At 40.7% G+C, this 19020-nt stretch overlaps 1 protein-coding gene across 1 annotated transcript in view; it reads right to left on the reverse strand.

The window, feature by feature from the left end:
* Nucleotides 1-2880: 2880 nt before the first annotated feature.
* Nucleotides 2881-19020, reverse strand: part of ST8SIA6 (ST8 alpha-N-acetyl-neuraminide alpha-2,8-sialyltransferase 6) — a 128671-nt gene continuing 112531 nt past the window's right edge. The window contains exons 5-8 of the mRNA XM_060095492.1: nt 11256-11400; nt 7511-7623; nt 4553-4645; nt 2881-3349 (exon numbers count right to left, since the gene is read on the reverse strand). Of these exons, the coding sequence (XP_059951475.1) occupies nt 2881-3349; nt 4553-4645; nt 7511-7623; nt 11256-11400 (820 nt within the window). The remainder of the gene's footprint in view (nt 3350-4552; nt 4646-7510; nt 7624-11255; nt 11401-19020) is intronic.

Here is a 19020-nt window from a genome sequence, read left to right on the forward strand (position 1 = left end):
CATTAATACAAATGTTAAACAGGAAACCAACTTTGGTTGTGTCCATGGGAAAAGATCTACAAATGTTCTCCACAACTTAAAAGTTTTTCTATTGACATTTAACTGGAACACGGGTATCATTAGGACAATGTTCCTTGCTCTCACACCATTTTGAATATTTCCGAAATCCTTATCAGTGACACTGAAAATTTTACTGATGTTTTGATACTCTAGACAAAATATCCAAGGTTAAAATGGGAAGTTATATGGGAAAAACTTAAGTAGGCTCTAAATGTCCTAATCATATGTAATTTTTATTAAATAACTTATTAAGTCTCCATATTGTATATCTAATGATTTATTTCACTATATTCTATTATTTTTACTCATCAATCATGTATTTCCCATGTCATTAAAAAGCAAAGTTTACGTCTCTACCCAGCAGAAAACATTTTGAGGGAAACGTTTTACTAAACTATAAAATATTAGAGTGTTCCGATCTATTTTTCATAATCATGGCTAGTAACATGATAGAAACATTACCAAGCCTGAGAGCAGATTTTCAGAAATTAATTAAACCCATTAGAAGCAGTAGAAAACAGTCATTTATTCGTCACTACAAAAAGAAAGAAAAATGAATTAGACTTTATGTAACTAAAAGCACGTTCCTTTTAGAAAATATCTACATATGAATTTTGAAATCAATTTATGGCGGTAATAGGTTTCATTTGCTAAAGAAGAACAAATGAAAATGTGAATTAAGAATGGCATCACAAATGGCAACTACAATCGAATTAAAGATGTACTTTATCAAAATAAGCAATTTACAGCAGAGTGTTCTTACAAGTGAACCCTGACTAAAACAATAATCTGGCTAAGGTAAGAATTCAGAATTACATTTGTCATTAATTTGTCATGCTGCTCAGTCTGCTCCTATTTCTGCTCTTCTCGTGCTGGTACAAAGACGAGCACAAAAGTGTGCACGTAATTACTTGTTTAAGTCAGATAACTTATGCAATGGATGCACTTATGACCTCTATTAACATGTACCATCAGGATGTAAGGGAGTTTTGCGAAATGCTAATATTCAATGTCTCCTTAAGCTTTATTTTATATTGATGTCTTATTTCTCATGTAAATGTACACTTTTCCTTATGAGAATTAAGTTTCTCTGTGCTTTAGTTCTTACAACTTTCCTATGAAATCAATCAGCTTGGTATTATTCCCATTTCACAGATGTGGGCCTAAGCCACCACCGCCATGTGCTATATCCTACCCTCACAGGGCAGATTTTGGGGCAAAGACCATGATTTACCTTCAAACAGCTTTGTTTTCATGAATCAGAATCAAGTGGACAGGGCTTCCCTGGCAGCGCAGTGGTTAAGAATCCGCCTGCCAATGCAGGAGACACGGGTTCCATCCCCGGTCCGAGAAGATCCCGCACGCCACGGAGCAACTCAGCGCGTGCGCCACAACTACTGAGCCTGCACTCTAAAGCCCGCGAGCCACAACTACTGAGTCCACGTGCCACAACGACTGAAGCCCTCATGCCTGGAGCCCGTGCTCCGCAACAAGAGAAGCACCACAATGAGAAGCCCGCGCACCACAACAAAGAACTGCCCCCCACTCGCCGCAACTGGAGAAAGCGTGCGCACAGCAACGAAGACCCAACGCAGCCAACAACAACAAAAAAGAATCAAGGGGACAGCCTTCTCCCCATCATATTCCCCCTACCTAGAATCTTCATTTGGTAAAGCCTTACTCCCTTTCTAGGCTTAATTCAGAAACCAGCTCTTCTCTGAAACAGACTCCACTGAAATCGACTGAATGATTCCTGCTTCTGTTCCCCATAGCTTTTGTGAGAACACTGAGCACACCCTTTCGTTGTTCACAACACGCACATCTGTTTCTTCCTGCACAAGTTAGTCTTTTTTTTTTTTTTTTTTTGTCTGCGCCACACGGTTTGTGGGATCTTAGGTCCCCGAGCAGGGATCGAACCCATGGCCCACTGCAGTGGCAGCGTGGAGTCTTAACCACTGGACCGCCAGGGAAGTCCCCAGGACTTAGTCATTTTTATATCCCTCTCGCAGAGCCTGGGAAAGGGTCTAGCATGAAGCAGCTGTTCAACAACCTTAGCAAAGTAAATTGTATGAGTGACCGCCACAGACAAGACAACAGGTAAGTAGAATTGTAACTATTTCCTGCCCTTGAAGTAAATCCTGTCAGTGGGAGAGGAAAAGGCTTAAGAGTGAGATAGGAAGTTAATAGAGTGATTTTTAAATGTAGATAAAGGAGGAAAAGGATTGGCCTAAATCCAACCACGACACCAGCACAGCTCAAGACACAAGTGAATGTAATTAGAGGCGTAAGGTGTTCATTCCCACATAACCACGGGTTTCTTGTTTAATTACACAGCTTCCTTATATGCCCTCTTTAAGACAGGAAGAAAGGTGGGAACGATATTACGGATAATAGAGGCTCCTGCCAGAGAAAGAATTCCAGTGGATACTGGCAGTTCAGCTGTTCTCTTCAGAAAGAGTCTTCAAGACAGCCTGCCTTTTTATTATGTCTGGTGAAGGTGAAAACGGCTGTTAAAAGTATCAACGAGGGGATATTTATGGAGTCCCTACCTCATGCTAAATACTTGCGGAAAGTTTTCACAGATTAGCAGATTCTCCTAATATGAGTTAGAGATCATGGTCCCCATTTTACAGGAAGAGGACTGAAGATCAGAACAATGAAATGAGTTGCTGAGATTGCAAACCTAGTGCCAGAGCTTTGATCCAACCAAATTTAGGGACTCTTCCTTCGACACCGTACAACCCCCTCTTTCGGTGTTTGGAACACTGACACTCACCTACTGCATTGTGTGAACACGATTCCCGTTTAAAGACATCTGGTTTAGGCTATTTCACATCTGCTAAATTGTAATCTGAGGATGCCTTTCACGTGAAGCTGGAGAATTTGTCTATACTCCTTGGGCATCTCATGGAAACCGCGCTTAGGTAACTTGTTGTCGTAGTAGTGATGGCTGACAGGTGTGTTCTCTCCAGTTTTAGAGAAGGGCCAGAATCCATAGAGTTTCACGTTCTCGCACAGTTCAACTGCCACACTTGTGATCATCAAGCCGGAGGACAGGCGATACTCGGTCACACCTTTAGTCCTCCAGAAGAGGGCAAGGTTTTTCAGGTACTTGGGATGGAAAAATAAAACCCTTTGTCTTGCTTTAGACTCCTTCAGTGTGTAGTACACCTTAAAAGAGGGCGCAGTGTTGGCCCTGAAGGAAAAGGCCGGCAGAAGGAGGAATGCATCTCCATAGGCTGCAACGTCCTCCAGAAATACTGCTTTCTTTTCCTTTAAGTTCCCATATCTGCCAAAGTTTTAAAACATCATGATTTTAACAGTAATCATCAAAGGAGCAGTTTTGGTAACATGAGGCTGAATTCACCATTGGCCAAGAAACAGAACCATTTATATCACTGTATATAAAAGAGACAAACTGCAGACTCAGAGAAAACTCATGTTAAGTAAGCATCTTGTAAATATCAGGGGTGAGGTCTTCATTTCTCTTTCTTGGCATATCTAGGCTTTCATTTCTACCTTCTTAGGGGGCAATACCCTTACTGGACATACATTTTTTATATTATTTTATCTTCCAACTCAGTAATTTTTTCCGAAGGTTGTGTTTTAATGATGAATTACCTTCCAAATGTATAATGCTGAAATGTTTTCTCGAACATAACACACTCTTAAAATAGCTGTACATTAAAAAAATTCATTGAGCTGTACATTTGTGTATATGTTATTATAAAATAACAGTTTCCTTTAGAAAGCCTAAAATATCTATATGCATACACACACACACACACACACACACATCTTAAATTTCCTCCATGGATTGTGATAGCTCTGCGTGTTTAATTTAAATAATACCTCAGTAAATATACTGGTGTGCATGACTGCGTGTGTTTAGAAAATAAGCATTGGGGAGACAGGTACAATATTTTATTCTCTTAAGCCATACTAGAACTATTTGAGGGGTGTATTCTACTAGTAACAATTATTAGTCACTTCGGATGAAAATAGTTGAATAAAACTATATATGGGATTTTCATTAAACAGCCAACATTTTGTAGTAGTTACATTGTGGAAAATAAAATACAGGAATTATTTTTTAGTAATAAACTGCCCGAAGTGAAAACTTGATTTTGCCAGGTTCTCCTAAGGGTTACTCTTTGAAGCTTCTAAATAGACTAAGTTTTTTCAAGAAAGTGCTATCAAGACAGGAGTAACACTAAAATTCTTAAAGGAAATCTAAAAAAGGAACTTCAGTATTGTTTAAAAAGATCTCATTGGATTAGCAACATTCAGCTTATGACATTAGAAGTACAACTGGACATACCTCTTATGAGCCACAACCTAAATTACCAATATATTCTTATATATTTTCCTAAAAAGCCATTCCAGCTGTATTAGAAGTCAGCCTCAGCAACAAGATTAGTGCTCAGACTAAGAAACAGGTTAAATAATGAGAAAAATGTTCTTGAACAGTTATGTAATTTGAGGTACTTACCTTAGTCTTATGATACTGGGATTTAGAGTCACCAGGTTGGTTTTAGTGCCAACATCATTGGTAAAATTTCCTGTGGTTGGGGGGAGGTTACACCTGAAATGTGGAAGGAAAACTATTCTCAAAATATAACTTGTGAAAAAAAAAAAGTACATCCACATACATCCACACATATACATGTGATCATTCTCATTTTATTGGAGAAAATTATTGTTAAGAGGATTCTCAGAATTCATCTGATTTCCATCGAAAAACATTTAATAAATACTGAACTCTTAGCTGGCATTTCAATATTGGATAAAATAAATGTATTTGATAAATGCTTTCAGTATTATGTAAGACCTTTATAAGTAACAAAACTAGAAATGACAATTACACCTTGCCTAGCTTTTGAAGAGATCATGATCCTTTTATTAAAATGATTATTTATTGGGGCTTCCCTGGTGGCGCAGTGGTTGGGAGTCTGCCTGCCGATGCAGGGGACGTGGGTTCGTGCCCCGATCCGGGAGGATCCCTCATGCCGCGGAGCGGCTGGGCCCGTGAGCTATGGCCGCTGAGCCTGAGCGTCCGGAGCCTGTGCTCCGCAACGGGAGAGGCCACGGCGGTGAGAGGCCCGCGTACCGCAAAAAAAAAAAAAATTATTATTTATATTAATTAGATTCCCACAGAGGTATGATCACCAATTTACAGATTTTAAAAAATTGAGGCACTGCGACTAAGGTTATAGTGTCTGCCAGAAGCAAAGGCTATATAAAAAAAATTCAAAATTTCCTGATTCCCATATGGACTGTTTTTCCACCAAATTAAGCTGTTTAATAAATAAAACCTTAATGTTCTTATAATGATGTTTTCATATTGATGTTCTCATCCTCTTTTGAGTACTATTTTGCTTTTAAATTGGAAAACAAATTAAGAATTTTAATTTTGAGTAAGTATATTCTTGTCACACAGAAAAGAGAAAGTATCATTTACAGAATTTCAAGTAGACCATTTCTTTAAAGCTATACATACAAAGGGAGCATCTCTGAGGAAGGCTGTTTAAACTTGATGTGTTCTGTAAGATGAGGTTGAAATATTCTATTCCATGCTCTATGAAATATATGAATAAATGAAACACGTACTTCTCTCAATGATAAAAAAAGATATATCAGAAAACAAATATGGCACCTTGGGAAAAATAAATATTAATTTAGATAATAGGCCACAGAAATGTCTTCATTAGTGGGCTTCCTGTAACAAATCTACTTTCTAGAACAGTCTCATATTCTCTTTTATTTTTATTTTTTTGCCATATGCGGGCCTCTCACTGTTGTGGCCTCTCCCATTGCAGAGCACAGGCTCTGGACGCGCAGGCTCAGCGGCCATGGCTCACGGGCCCAGCCGCTCTGTGGCATGCGGGATCCTCCCGGACCGGGGCACGAACCCACGTCCCCTGCATCGGCAGGCGGACTTCCAACCACTGCGCCACCAGGGAAGCCCAGTCTCATATTTTTTTTGAAGACTCAAAGATGATTTCCAATATGGTATCATTGGAGACCCCTAGGGGAAATATTGGGTATTGTATATACACAGTACAGTAAAGCCACTCATCGCCTATTTTTGCTCCTTACACACTTAACTGACAGCTCCCAATCTTCTGAAATGAGAAAAAAAATGATAATCAGCTTCCAGATGGTTTTATAAACTATGAAACATGTACAACCAAAATAGAGATAGGCTTAAAAACTAAATAAATTTTAATGACACCAACCATGTACAGCCCCAATTTGACCTTTCAGTTTGGAAGGCTAACTTCAAAAGGAACTCTATATTCAGAAAAATAGCTGGCATCAACAAATGCAGAATCTAGAAATATACGCATTTATTTTAGAGTTATAAATTAAGTAGCTGTTGGGTTTTTTGATTTTGGGGTTTTTTTCCCTGCTTGTTAAACCTAAACTTGTATTTCTTATATCTTCTATAAAGTAAAATGGATGTTTAGGCATAATATTCACCCCAGATGTTTTGGGAATTTTCAGTCTATAAAAAAGTCTATTACAAGAAGAATTATTTCTCTTCCTTATGGTTTTTCCGTACTGAGTACTTTAACAAAATGGCTAAATCATGCAGGTATTGGTCATTTTCACATTCATCATGACGAACACATTCAATAATTGTTGGGCTGCCAGGTCTGTTGTTCTGTTATTATCTTCAGCATAAAATTAAAGTGAGGGGGAGCTACTGATTCAGAGTCCTGTTTCTTTTTCATGTGCTAAAATGGGCAGCATTAAATCAATAAAGATCAAAGGATCTCCTCTGATGTACGCAATCGGTGCACCTGAAATGGGAAGAAACGGATTTCAACTGACTTTATAAAAAGGTGCATTTCAATTGAAATCCACCCTCACAGGGATGAATCCTCTTTCCATCATATTCTGAAAGTGGAGATGCTCTGTGGCTTGTCTTATTAGTTCAGACACACAGAGGAACCACTTTTGTTTCTGTTTTGGCAAGCTAGCTTGTATTGAGATATAAACATTTTAAAAGATCAGAATTTAGAAGCTGCACATTTTTAAAAAATTTCAGGCCAGAAACCTAAATAAACATCAATGTTGTGTGGCTATACAACATCTAAGTCAGCATTTTCACAAGTATTACCTGAGAACAAAGTGTTCTTGAAATGCTCTGTTTAAAAAAAAAAAAAAAAAAAGTATCCTTAATATACTGAAGGCTCTGACAAGTCCTGCAGTGAAGACCCTTGTTGACTATGATCTCATGCAGGGTTTCTGGAAAGTTAAGTGACCATAGCAACATTCAGAGGAACTCATGATCCATTTAACACTTTTGGAAACACACTAGATAAATTGCAGGCTTAAGCAACAGAGTTCAAAGGTCAAAATTTACACAGAGTATATTTGGCCTATTCATTTAAAATATCCAGCTGATCTTGGATGTCAAAGAAACCAACCTGACAGAGCTTACCTAAAAACAAAGTCGGATTTATCGATTTCGGCTCCGCAGAGAGACTGATTCAGAACCCCCCCATTTCCAACCACGGCACACTGATTGTAAGGGTACCCCACAAAAGGCTGAGTCTATCAGGAGAAAGGGAAAAACCGCCATAAAATAGCTTTAGTTTTAGAGCCATAAACATCATCAGCTTAATTCAAGTAGCTTAATCTTTACACATGCTAAGGAAAGAAAAAGAAGAAGAAGCAATACCACAGCGTGTTAATCAACTTATGACATCATTAAAAAATCCTGTAAACCTGTTTCATTTCTCTTGAGAGGAATATATAGCATATCACAGACAAACATAATGTAATAATATAAAATATAATACACTTGTTCTTAAAATGTACTTTAACGTATTTTACATCACATAATTAAGTAAATAAATTGAGGATGGCAAAATCCCACATGGGCCTTTCCGACCAACAGGACCATTTCCAGCGAAAAATAGAAAAGAAAGCAATTCCAAAGTAGCATTAAACTCTCTATTCTTGGCCAGAAAATTAATAGATAATTTAGTGAAAGTTCTCTGTGCTTCTTAAATAGTTAGACCTTCCGGCTCAGTGATGACAGGAGATTTATGCCTGCGATCTCTGTAAATGATCAGCCAGGGTGCTTCAGGGACGCCCAGTAACTCTGTGCGGATTTGTTTCAAATTCATTTCTAAGGCTGGAATCATTTTTGTTTCCTCCAAGGACCCAACTGGCAGACCCCAAAAGACTTCCCACTTTTACCAAATCCTCCGCAGTCTGAAACGTAACTTTTCAATTTGACAGTGTACTTTGCCTTTGCTGGTCACTTTTCCGGAGGTAAGGATGTGACCTTAACCAGCAGCAAGGGTGTCCGCTCCGAGTTCCTCGATGATGAGGTCCTGATTCACCTGCTTTGTCTCCAGCATGTGAGTGTAGGTCCTCAGGGGCAGAGAGCATGTTTATTACTTTTCATTTTCCCCCGTCTTCTACTGCAGACCTCGCCTAGAGGACCACTGCTTTTCGATGGGTGACGACTGGCCCAATGGCCACCTGGGTGCAACCCCCAGCGCCATGTTGGAACCCAGCTGTACCAGCTTACGGGCACCAACCGGTAAATATTCAGGAATTTTGTCAGCCGATTGTGAAACCACTGGTAAATTACAATCGCCACGATGGGGATATTTACACTGCTAGGAATCAGGGCACCCTCCTGCCCAGTGTACCAGCCCCACTGGCAACGCCCCAGGACCAGTGTGGTTCTGAGCTGCCCAACAGATCCTGAATCACCCTGACTCCCGTGTGCTCCTGAATCTGCACTGGGAGATGCCAAACGAGTGATGAGAACTCTCTTTCAGCATGTCTGCGTTTGTCCATAAAAATGAAAAATCATGTTGTGCTTCTGGTGTGAGAAGCACTTTCCCGAGTCGTAACTTGTTAACACATGGAATCCATCCAACAACCTTGTGAGCATTTTACAGATGGAAAAAGGAGACATGAGTTGAAGGAAGGGCTAGAAAGCAGCAGAGCTGGGATTCAAACCCAGGCAGTCTAGTTCAGAGTCCATGGTCTTAACCACGACACATTATACAGGTGCTGTCTGTCATTCAAGGGGTGAAAGGTTAACTGAAGGATGTGCCTTATTTCCCTGCACAGATGTGACGCCCAGCAGAGTGCCTGGCTCTTTCATGAATGGTTCCCACAGGCCCTGGGCTACTTCAAATCACTGAACTTCTAGCGCAAGATGTTTTCAGACCGTGTTTACTAACCGATACCACAGTAAATTCTGAATTTTACAGACAGGGCAGAATGCAAATAGGCTCTTTATGGTACAATAGAAAAGATTACTGAGGGGAACATATCTCCAATTAAGCACTCAAAGTAATGAACGTTTTTCTCTGGTTTCTTGGTGAACCGGGAGGAAAACATCCACATGCTTTGGTATCTTACGTTCAGTAAGAGTTCAAATAAATGACAATTTCAACGTTCCTTACAATAAGGCTCCTAAGAAAACGCAAATCTGGGCGACTCAACTGCCTGCTTGTTGCTAACTCTGGTTGAAAACCAGCTTCGTTGTTTTCCTTTCAATAACTTAGCAAAGCTTTGGAGTAAGTGACTTCACAACATTTCATCCAAAGCATCTACTGCGATCTGCTGGCTGTGTGCCTCACAGAACAAAGCAGGGTTGGGGTGTGGGAAGCAACCTCGGATGCTGTGTCTGTGGAAGGGGATGTTGAAGAAACACAGAAAAGTGACCTCGCTTTGCAGCTGTTACTGTATTAACTTCAGAATTCCCTCCCCCTAGTTTTAAAAAGTCAGTATTAATTTGGAAAATGGATGCCGTTGTTAACTGCATCCAGAATTATCAAGCCTATGCTAAGTTATTCTTTACAAGGTGCCAATCAGAAGCAAAAAAGTACCTGCAGATCCTCTGTTCTGACCAGCCTAAAGCAAGGAAAACACTAGCAAAAATGGCAAGGGTGAAACAGTTGCCCTCTGTGGAACTCCCCAAGGTCTTCCCTGATAAGGGATATAAATATTCTTTAGTTGTTATCTTTTCAGCTATTGGTAATTTCAGTGCATCACGAGGGGACTTTCAGAATGCCGTATGAGTTATTATTTTGGTCCCCGTTCCCTTCCGGAAAATGTGCAATATTTTTTTTCTCTAACATTGTGTATTGATTTTTCATTCATTCCCAGAAAATTATACTTCCTTTAAATTGTAATATTAAAAAAAAATTGGAACAACTTACATGACAGTAAAATAGTTGAAACAAGTCAAAGGTCCAGCAAAATGGAATTAATTGTAAGAACTGAAAATTCTACAGTTGGTAAACTGCATATATAAAGCGATCTCATTTTGACCACTGACTTGGCCTAATTGCTTTTCATCAAATCATAAAAAGATGCCTGAGGGCTTCCCTGGTGGCGCAGTGGTTGAGAGTCCGCCTGCCGATGCAGGGGACACGGGTTCGTGCCCCGGTCCAGGAAGATCCCACATGCCACGGAGCGGCTGGGCCCGTGAGCCATGGTCGCTGAGCTTGCGCATCTGGAGCCTGTGCTCCGCAGCGGGAGAGGCCACAACAGTGAGAGGCCCGCGTACCGCCAAAAAAAAAGATGCCTGAGAGTGTAGTTCATCAGCAGTGGGATATTTTCAGTAGAAAAATTCCCCCAAATTTGGATTTATAGTGTAATGATACAGTATCATTACTCATTAGTTTAAATAACGAATATGTAATGAATGCATCTGTGCACTGGGGAATGTCCTAGGAGCTTGGGATACATAAGAACACAGTAGATAAAAATCCCTGTCTTGTGGAGGTTACCTTTACAGACCACAAATTCTTATGTATTTACTTCCCAAAGATTAGCCACATAAACCTACAGTTCATTGTGAAGGAACTGATTTAGTCACTGAAACTGACAACTGGAGGAGTCTTACTGGAGGTGAAAAATGGTCATTTTCCCAAGCCCTGGTAATTACTATGCAGAAAGCCCAAGTACCTCATCTCGTTCAAGGATGAGTCATGAAGACTCAAGGGCTGGAAGAGCTTATCACTTAAGATATAAATACCATTCCCTGCAGAGCCACAAGTATGCAAAACTGCCTTCTGAAAATGGACTGCCATGCGTATCTTACACAACAGTGTGGCATTTTAATGAATTAACTGCTCCATTCTTATATCTTAATCTGAGCCAACATTCACCTTAAATGGTGACACAAACCACAAGAAATTCTCACTCACCACTGGCAACATATCAAACATGTTCCCTCTGATTTGGATTTCGCTTTTACTTTCCACCTCGTAACTCATGTTCGTCCCGACGGGAGTGTTATTTTGAGAAACAACGAAGTTTTGAACGGCATCACAACACGAAGCAAGTTCCACTCTGTGAAGGAAAAGGATAAAAGTGAATCAAGGAATAAGATTAAGAAACCCAAAATAGAGATGACGACGGAAAACGCAGAAGAGGATTTTGCCATACTGACTTTCAGAGAGAAGATACCTCATTCGCAAAGGTGACATTTTTATCTCATTCCATTCTAACTGTCCCTGGATGGTGCAAGAGTGCTGTGGTAGGATTAAATAGCAAAGAACATCAACGTACTTACACGCAGGTAGGGACCGAGTCCCCCATAGGAAATACTGATTATATAACTGTTTAAATATAAAGACTTCTTTCTCATGATACTGTTGTAACAACAAAGAGAAAATGACGGACTACCTTCTAATTATTTTATTAAACAGTACAGAAACTAAATTAAGACCAGTGTCACAAATCATCACCAAAGCAATATGTAATCATTTATTATGAGACAAGTTCAAAGAAAAGAAGCATCATTCAATACAGTGATTTTTTTTGAGCTTCACTGAGGTATAATTCACACATACGTACGGGGACTTTCCTGGCTGTCCAGTGGTTAGGACTCTGCACTTCCTAACAGGGGGTCTGGGGCTCGATCCCTGGTCGGGGAACTAAGATCCCACAAGCCTCGTGGTGCGGGCAAAAAAAAAAAATATTCACAAATACAAATTGTTTATGTTCATGCTTTAATATGCATACATACTGTGCAATCATCACCATAAACAAGCTAATCAACATGTCCATCATGTCACAGTTATCTTTTTTTCTTCTTTTATTATTTATTTATTTATTTTTTTGTGGCATGCGGGCCTCTCACTGTTGTGGCCTCTCCCGTTGCGGAGCACAGGCTCCGGACGCGCAGGCTCAGCGGCCATGGCTCACGGGCTCAGCCGCTCTGCGGCATGTGGGATCCTCCCGGACCGGGGAACGAACCTGTGTCCCCTGCATCGGCAGGAGGACTCTCAAGCACTGCGCCACCAGGGAAGCCCTCTTCTTTTTTTTATAGTAAGAATACTTGAGATTTACCCTCTTAGCAAATTTCAAGTATGCAATACAGTACTGCTAACGACAACTACACTGCTGTACTTTAATAGACTGAATTTTTAAGTGACGTGAATTTAAAGTTGCAATTCTTTACAGAAAGCCCAGAAAAATGTAATTTAGTACTGAGCTATATTTCGAAACTATTCCTATGGAGTGAAACCTTATTGTCAGAATGCAGACCCAGAAAGGTCCTTCCAGGGGTTGTTGGAATTTGCCCCCAACCTCTGGCAGGTGAATCCAGAACCACTCAGAATTTATATTTTTCTTATGTAATTCTCTGGGGATGTAGACTCCATAGCGTCTCTTGATAATTATTCCACAGTTTAATCAACCTTGAAGTCAAGAGACTCTTTGATTTGCACACTTGAACTCTCTTCACTTAAATCCACCTACCTGGTTAGTTTTTCATAGAATCTCTCCATAAAAAACACTTCATGTAATTGAAAATGGTAATCATCAAGCACAACTTGAACCTTTTCAATTTTGAAGCATTTAGAGAATTTCCTCTTCTCTCAGATTTTCTCCATAAGACCAGTTTTTTCATTAATGTCACCTTGTTCATCTTTAAACCTTTACTAATTTCTCCATTTTACTTAAAAATATATATTAAAGTTGGATCCCACCACAGCACAAGGAACAGTGACTATTCAGCAGACAGAGCTGACTGTGGTCAGTACTGATACCCTGAATTCCTAACTGGCCCTTTCCCATCGCATATATTTTTTTTTACTGGTTTTTGGTCCTGAAGGGTATACTTTCATATATGTTCCTACTGAATTTGGTTCTTTTGAAAGAATACAATGCTTTAATCCGTCACAGTCATTTTGAATTATATTCCAGTCTTCGTGAATGCCAGTAATTCTCAGGGTATGAAAAGTCAGTGCTGTGATATTATTTGTACCCTAAAAATCAAGATTTTCAAATTAGTTCATATCAGTTAGCTGATATTATTAAAATAGTACATTCTGACTTGAATTCTATCACCTGCTTATTATTTCTCTTTGTATTTCAGAACCTACCATTTCTAATAGCTCATGGAGACCACACCAAAAAAATATTGAAAATGAAATGATGTGTAGTCAAAAATATGATACTAAGTATTTGTAATTATAAATTTAATTTTATAACCATTCATGTGACATACTGCAAACTCAGAAATCCTTATGTGTTTATAATTTTAAATGTCTCTTCTATGCAGCATGTTGAGAAAGGCAATGGAATAGATTCTCATTTACCTTTTACAAGTAACTTAATTTCTCTAAGGATATTTGGTGCTTGAAAGAATATTGCATCACAAAAAAACCCCACTAAGCAGGGCTTCCCTGGTGGTGCAGGGGTTTAGAATCTGGCTGCCAATGCAGGGGACACGGGTTCAAGCCCTGGTCCGGGAAGATGCCACATGCCACGGAGCAACTGAGCCTGTGCGCCACAACTAATGAGCCTGCACTCTAGAGGCCGCAAGCCACAGCTACTGAGCCCGCGTGCCACAACTACTGAAGCCCATGCACCTAGAGCCCACGCTCCGCAACAAGAGAAGCCACCGCAATGAGAAGCCCGCACACTGCAACGAAGAGCAGCCCCCGCTCGCCGCAACTAGAGAAAGCCCGTGCGAGCAACTAAGACCCAACACAGCCAAAATAAATAAATAAAAATTTAAAAATGCAATTATTAAAAAAAATAAAACACTAAGCAAAGTACCCTTTGTGGGTTTTTAAATCTTTTTTTTTCTGGGAGTTCCCTGGTGGTCTAGTGGGTCGGATTCGGCGCTTTCACTGCTGTGGCCCCAGGTCCAGTCCCTGGGCGGGGAACTGAGATCCTGCAAGCTGTGCAGTGTGGCCAAAATGTTTTATAAAAATTGTTTTTTTCTGAAATTATTTTCAATTATTATATTATAAAATTTTCAAACCCTCAGGAAAGTTGAAAGAACTGGACACTGAGCATTTGAATAATGACCAGCTAACTCTACAAGTAATTTTTTACTATATTTGCCTTGCTGTGTATTAATCCATCAATCCATTTTTGTTGTTATAGTTATTGCAATTCAACATAAATTACAGGTACCAGTACACCTCACTCCTAAATACTTCAGCATGTTTATCATTATTTTGCATTTTGGGGTAGAATTTACATACAATAAAATCCCAAGTGCATTCAATGAGTTTTGAGAAGTGCATATACCCCTGTAACCCAATGCTCTGTCAAGATACAGAATATTACCAACCCCACTAGATAATTCCCTCAAATTCTTTCCCAGTCCACCTCCAGCCCTCCCCCACCTCAAGGCAACCACTTTTTTTTTTTTTTTTTTTTTTTGCGGTACGCGGGCCTCTCGCTGCTGTGGCCTCTCCCTTTGGTGAGCACAGGCTCCGGACGCACAGGCTCAGCGGCCATGGCTCACGGGCCCAGCCGCTCCGCGGCATGTGGATCCTCCCGGACCGGGGCACGAACCCGTGTCCCCTGCATCGGCAGGCGGACTCTCAACCACTGCGCCACCAGGGAAGCCCAAGGCAACCACTTTTGTGATTATTTTTTACCAAACATCAGTACTGCCTGTTCCAGAATCTATATAAACATATACATAAATCTATATAAATATAAATCTATATAAATCATATTAACGCAACATTGTAAATCAGCTATACTCCAATAAAAATGTTTTTAAAAATTTAATTCATTTTTTAAAAAATAATCATATTGTATACACGCTTTTGTGTAAGGCTTCTTGCACTTGGCATAAATGTTTTTGCAATTCACATATGTTGCCATGTACGTCAGTAATTTATCCCTTTTTATTGCTAGAGTAGTGTTGCACTGTCTGAATGTACCAGAATTGATTTAGCCACCCCCCCTGCACTTTTAAAGAAATCACTATCAAAAATCAATGTTAAATACCTAATCATTCCTAATAACATCCCAGGAAAAAATTGGAATAATTATCCAAAATGTCATTTCTGCAGCCTATGTTGGGTCACTGACTAATGGGACATTTTTAAGCCTTTATAGTTAGTGGCAGAATTATAAATTTATGCTCTCTGTCATTTCCCAGTTCATCTGCATGGTAAAGATCCCCATAAATAGCCAGTGTTAGTATAGAGCTGAGATGCTTAGAACAAAACAAAATGTAATTTTATTTCTATTATTCCATTTCCCATCATCCCTAAAAACAGAGTCAATTCTAATCCTTGGTGACTCCAAAGTCAACTAGATGTGCTCACAATAATGGGCATGGCAATTTCCCCCTTCTTGTGTAAAAAGAGCAAGAGATATTAAGAAATGAAGGACACTTGGTATTCACTAGATGTGATAGTGAATTTCACCTGTCAACTGAGCCAAGTCAATGCCCAGAGAGCTGGTGAAACTATTTTTGGGGGTGTCTGTGAGGATGTTTCAGGAAGGATTAGCATTTGAATCGATGGAGACAAAAAGCTCACCCTTTCCAATGCATAGTAAATATCCAACCAGATCAGCATTCACAAACCTCACCCTGGTAAAGCACTGTACTCTCCAGAGCATTTTCACACCTATTATGACACCTGATGCCCACAACAACCGGGGAGATAGAAAATATAATTATTCCCATTTTATTTATTTATTTTTTAAAGTAGTAAGTAGTCTTATTCATTTATTTTTGGCTGCGTTGGGTCTTTGTTGCTGTGCGAGGGCTTTCTCTAGTTGTGGTGAGTGGGGGGCTACTCTACATTGCAGTGCTCAGGCTTCTCGTCACACAGGCTTCAGTAGTTGTGGCTCATGGGCTCAGCAGTTGTGGCTCACGTGCTCTAGGGTGCAGGCTCAGCAGTTGTGGCGCACGGGCTCAGTTGCTCCATGGCATGTGGGATCTTCCCGGACCAGGGCTCAAACCCATTTTCCCCTGCATTGGCAGGTGGATTCTTAGTCACTGCGCCACCAGGGAAGCCCCCATTCCCGTTTTAGAGATGAGAAAACTGGAGTTGAAAGAGTTTATGGGTTAGAACCAAGGCGCCCAGGTTGCTCGTGACTCCAGCTTATGTCTTTTGACATTCACTTCTTTGCAGTTTACACTAGAGTATCTTGGGTGGGTAATGCTGTCATTTGAGCTTCTTCCTTTGGGATGCTTTCCATAGTGGCACCAAACAACATAGCAGTTCCCAAAATAATGCTGGTAGCACCCCATTGACAGCTTGTCCAGACATACCTCAAAGGCTGCAAAAAATTTTACATGTGAATATTCCAAACCCTCTATATAACTGAGACATTCAAGGCTCTTATTTTACATGGAGGGTTACACGATTCCTGATGGATGGGATCAAGGTTGTCAAGTGGTCCAGACAATGTGTCCTCGGATTTAATGGAAAAGAAACCCCTGGTTTAATGATGCTCTAACCCTTGCTGTGTCACACCTTCAGCAACTTCCTCTACGCAATCCAGTTCCAAAAGGAAATCTAGTCCCTTCTACCCCCCGCCCCCAGAAAAGAATAGGGACTCTCTGTACTGCATTGATTTCCAGAACTGCAAAGAGTTCACATTCTTTCAAAAGTGCTTAAACTCTCAAGAAGTAAGTGGGAATCAAGTGAGAGTGGCATGGACATATATACACTACCGAACGTAAAATACCTGGCTGGTGGGAAGCAGCCGCATAGCACAAGGAGATCGGCTCGGTGCTTTGTGACCACCTAGAGGGGTGGGATAGGGAGGGTGGGAGGGAGGCTCAAGAGGGAGGCGATATGGGGACGTGTGTGTGCATATGGCTGATTCGTTTTGTTGTGCAACAGAAACTAACACAGTATTGTGAAGCAATTCTACTCCAATAAAGATCTATTAAAAAAAAAAAAGTAGGTTGGTCCTGGGAGAATCTGGCTTAATACTTTTCGCCTTGATCTATAAAGACAGAATCTGAAAATGTCCAGGGTCATCTCTGCATCACAGTTGGTCTAATGAAATACTTGTGAGAGAGATTTTTGTTCAGACTGTAGAAATTCGTTTTTCTTTGCCACCCTAGGTGCTGAGTGCTTCCTTGGTTTTTATCTTTGCTTTTTTGTTTTTGTTTTGTTTCTTTTCTTTCTGATTCATTTCAAGTCCCAGGTCAAAATTCTTCTTCAGTTCTAAGCGGGACGCTTCCTGGATTTCCATGAAATGTTAAGGACGGCTTAAGGCTTGCAGTGCACAAGACCCTACAGGACACTCTGAATACTAACCACCCAAGTGTCCCAGCCCAGGGCTCACAGGCCTCTCTTCTGTTTATCAAACACCTGAGACTCCCTAATGAGTCTGGGGCAGCCAGGGTGAGGCAAAGGCTAAAGGCACTTTCCAAGTATTAATAAAGAGCTGCCTTTCTTCTGGCGTCTATTCCCTAAGATTCTAATGAGGCTCCTAGGAAAAGGGGTTTTAAAACATAAGCACCCGCACACATTCAAAGGACTTACTTTACCCTCCTGTGTTTTCTAACGTGGCCACATTTCTCTTCTGTCACCAAGATCACAGCATACCTGGGCCAAGCAATGCACCAGTCGCCTCTCTTCTGTGGATGCTCCCTTTTCTGCCCTTTTCTGCCCCTCCCCCACATTATATAATTTACTGATGGACCAATCATAACAATCTCAAATATTTAGTGCCTTCTCGCTATGTGCTAAATATTTTACATATATTGTCTCAGTTAGGGGATAACATAACCCTACAAAGTAGGTTCCACTGATACTCACCTTCCAACTGAGGACAACTCAGGCTTGTCAAAGGTAAGCCGGTCACATATTACACATGCCTTCGCTCACCCATTCATTCATTCATACATATTTATTTAGCATGTAGGCAGGCACTGAGCACTGTGCCGTCTACACGCTGGTGAATGAAATAAGCACTGTCTCTGCCTTTGTGCTGTTTATGATCTTAACCAGTAACATGTCCTTGTTTGAGCCACCCTATCTCACTGTGCAAAAGATCTTTATAGAATCTACAAGTTCAAAATTGAAAGCGCACTTACAAAACGCAAGAGGGTGCAATGGACTCAAAGGGCCTTTTCTGTCGTGTAGGTGTTGATGTCGCGTCCCGTACAAGACCCCAGCCCAGCCTCCGTACACACAGTCATCACGCCCTAGCGACCATACTGGACTCTGGGTGAGTCCGTGTGTTTGCATGTGGGCCTGTGTGTGCAGCTCTGTGGTGTAGGGGCCGGGGGAAGGGAGGAGAGGAAGAATAATTTGGTGGTGGAAGTTGAGAATAAGTCATGAGCCATTTAAGGAGTAAGATTCCCAGGTTTTAAATGGACTTGGTATAACTCAGCAGTGAGCACTGGCTCACTAAAAAATCCCACTGTGAACTGAACAATGTAAGTAACAGAATAGTGACCTGGGAGGAGAGGGGAGAGATGCCTTCTCCTCTTTGATGCTCAAGCCACACTCACTGTGCTTGGGTCTGGTGTAGAAACTCTGCTTCCAGAGGCACCTTGAGAAACCAGGGCCTGTCTGGAACTCATACTGTCCAGATGGGAGAAGAAGAGATTCAAAGGCATTCAACAGCTGTCTTCAAACACTGTACGGACTTGGGAGGAATTGGATTTGTGTAACTTCGAGACACCAAACCAGGACCAACGCATAGAATGATTCAGCCCGTAGTTACCCAACACCCACT

The sequence above is a fragment of the Mesoplodon densirostris genome, chromosome 4, assembly GCF_025265405.1.
Source record: "Mesoplodon densirostris isolate mMesDen1 chromosome 4, mMesDen1 primary haplotype, whole genome shotgun sequence".
Classification (NCBI taxonomy): Eukaryota; Metazoa; Chordata; class Mammalia; order Artiodactyla; family Ziphiidae; genus Mesoplodon; species Mesoplodon densirostris.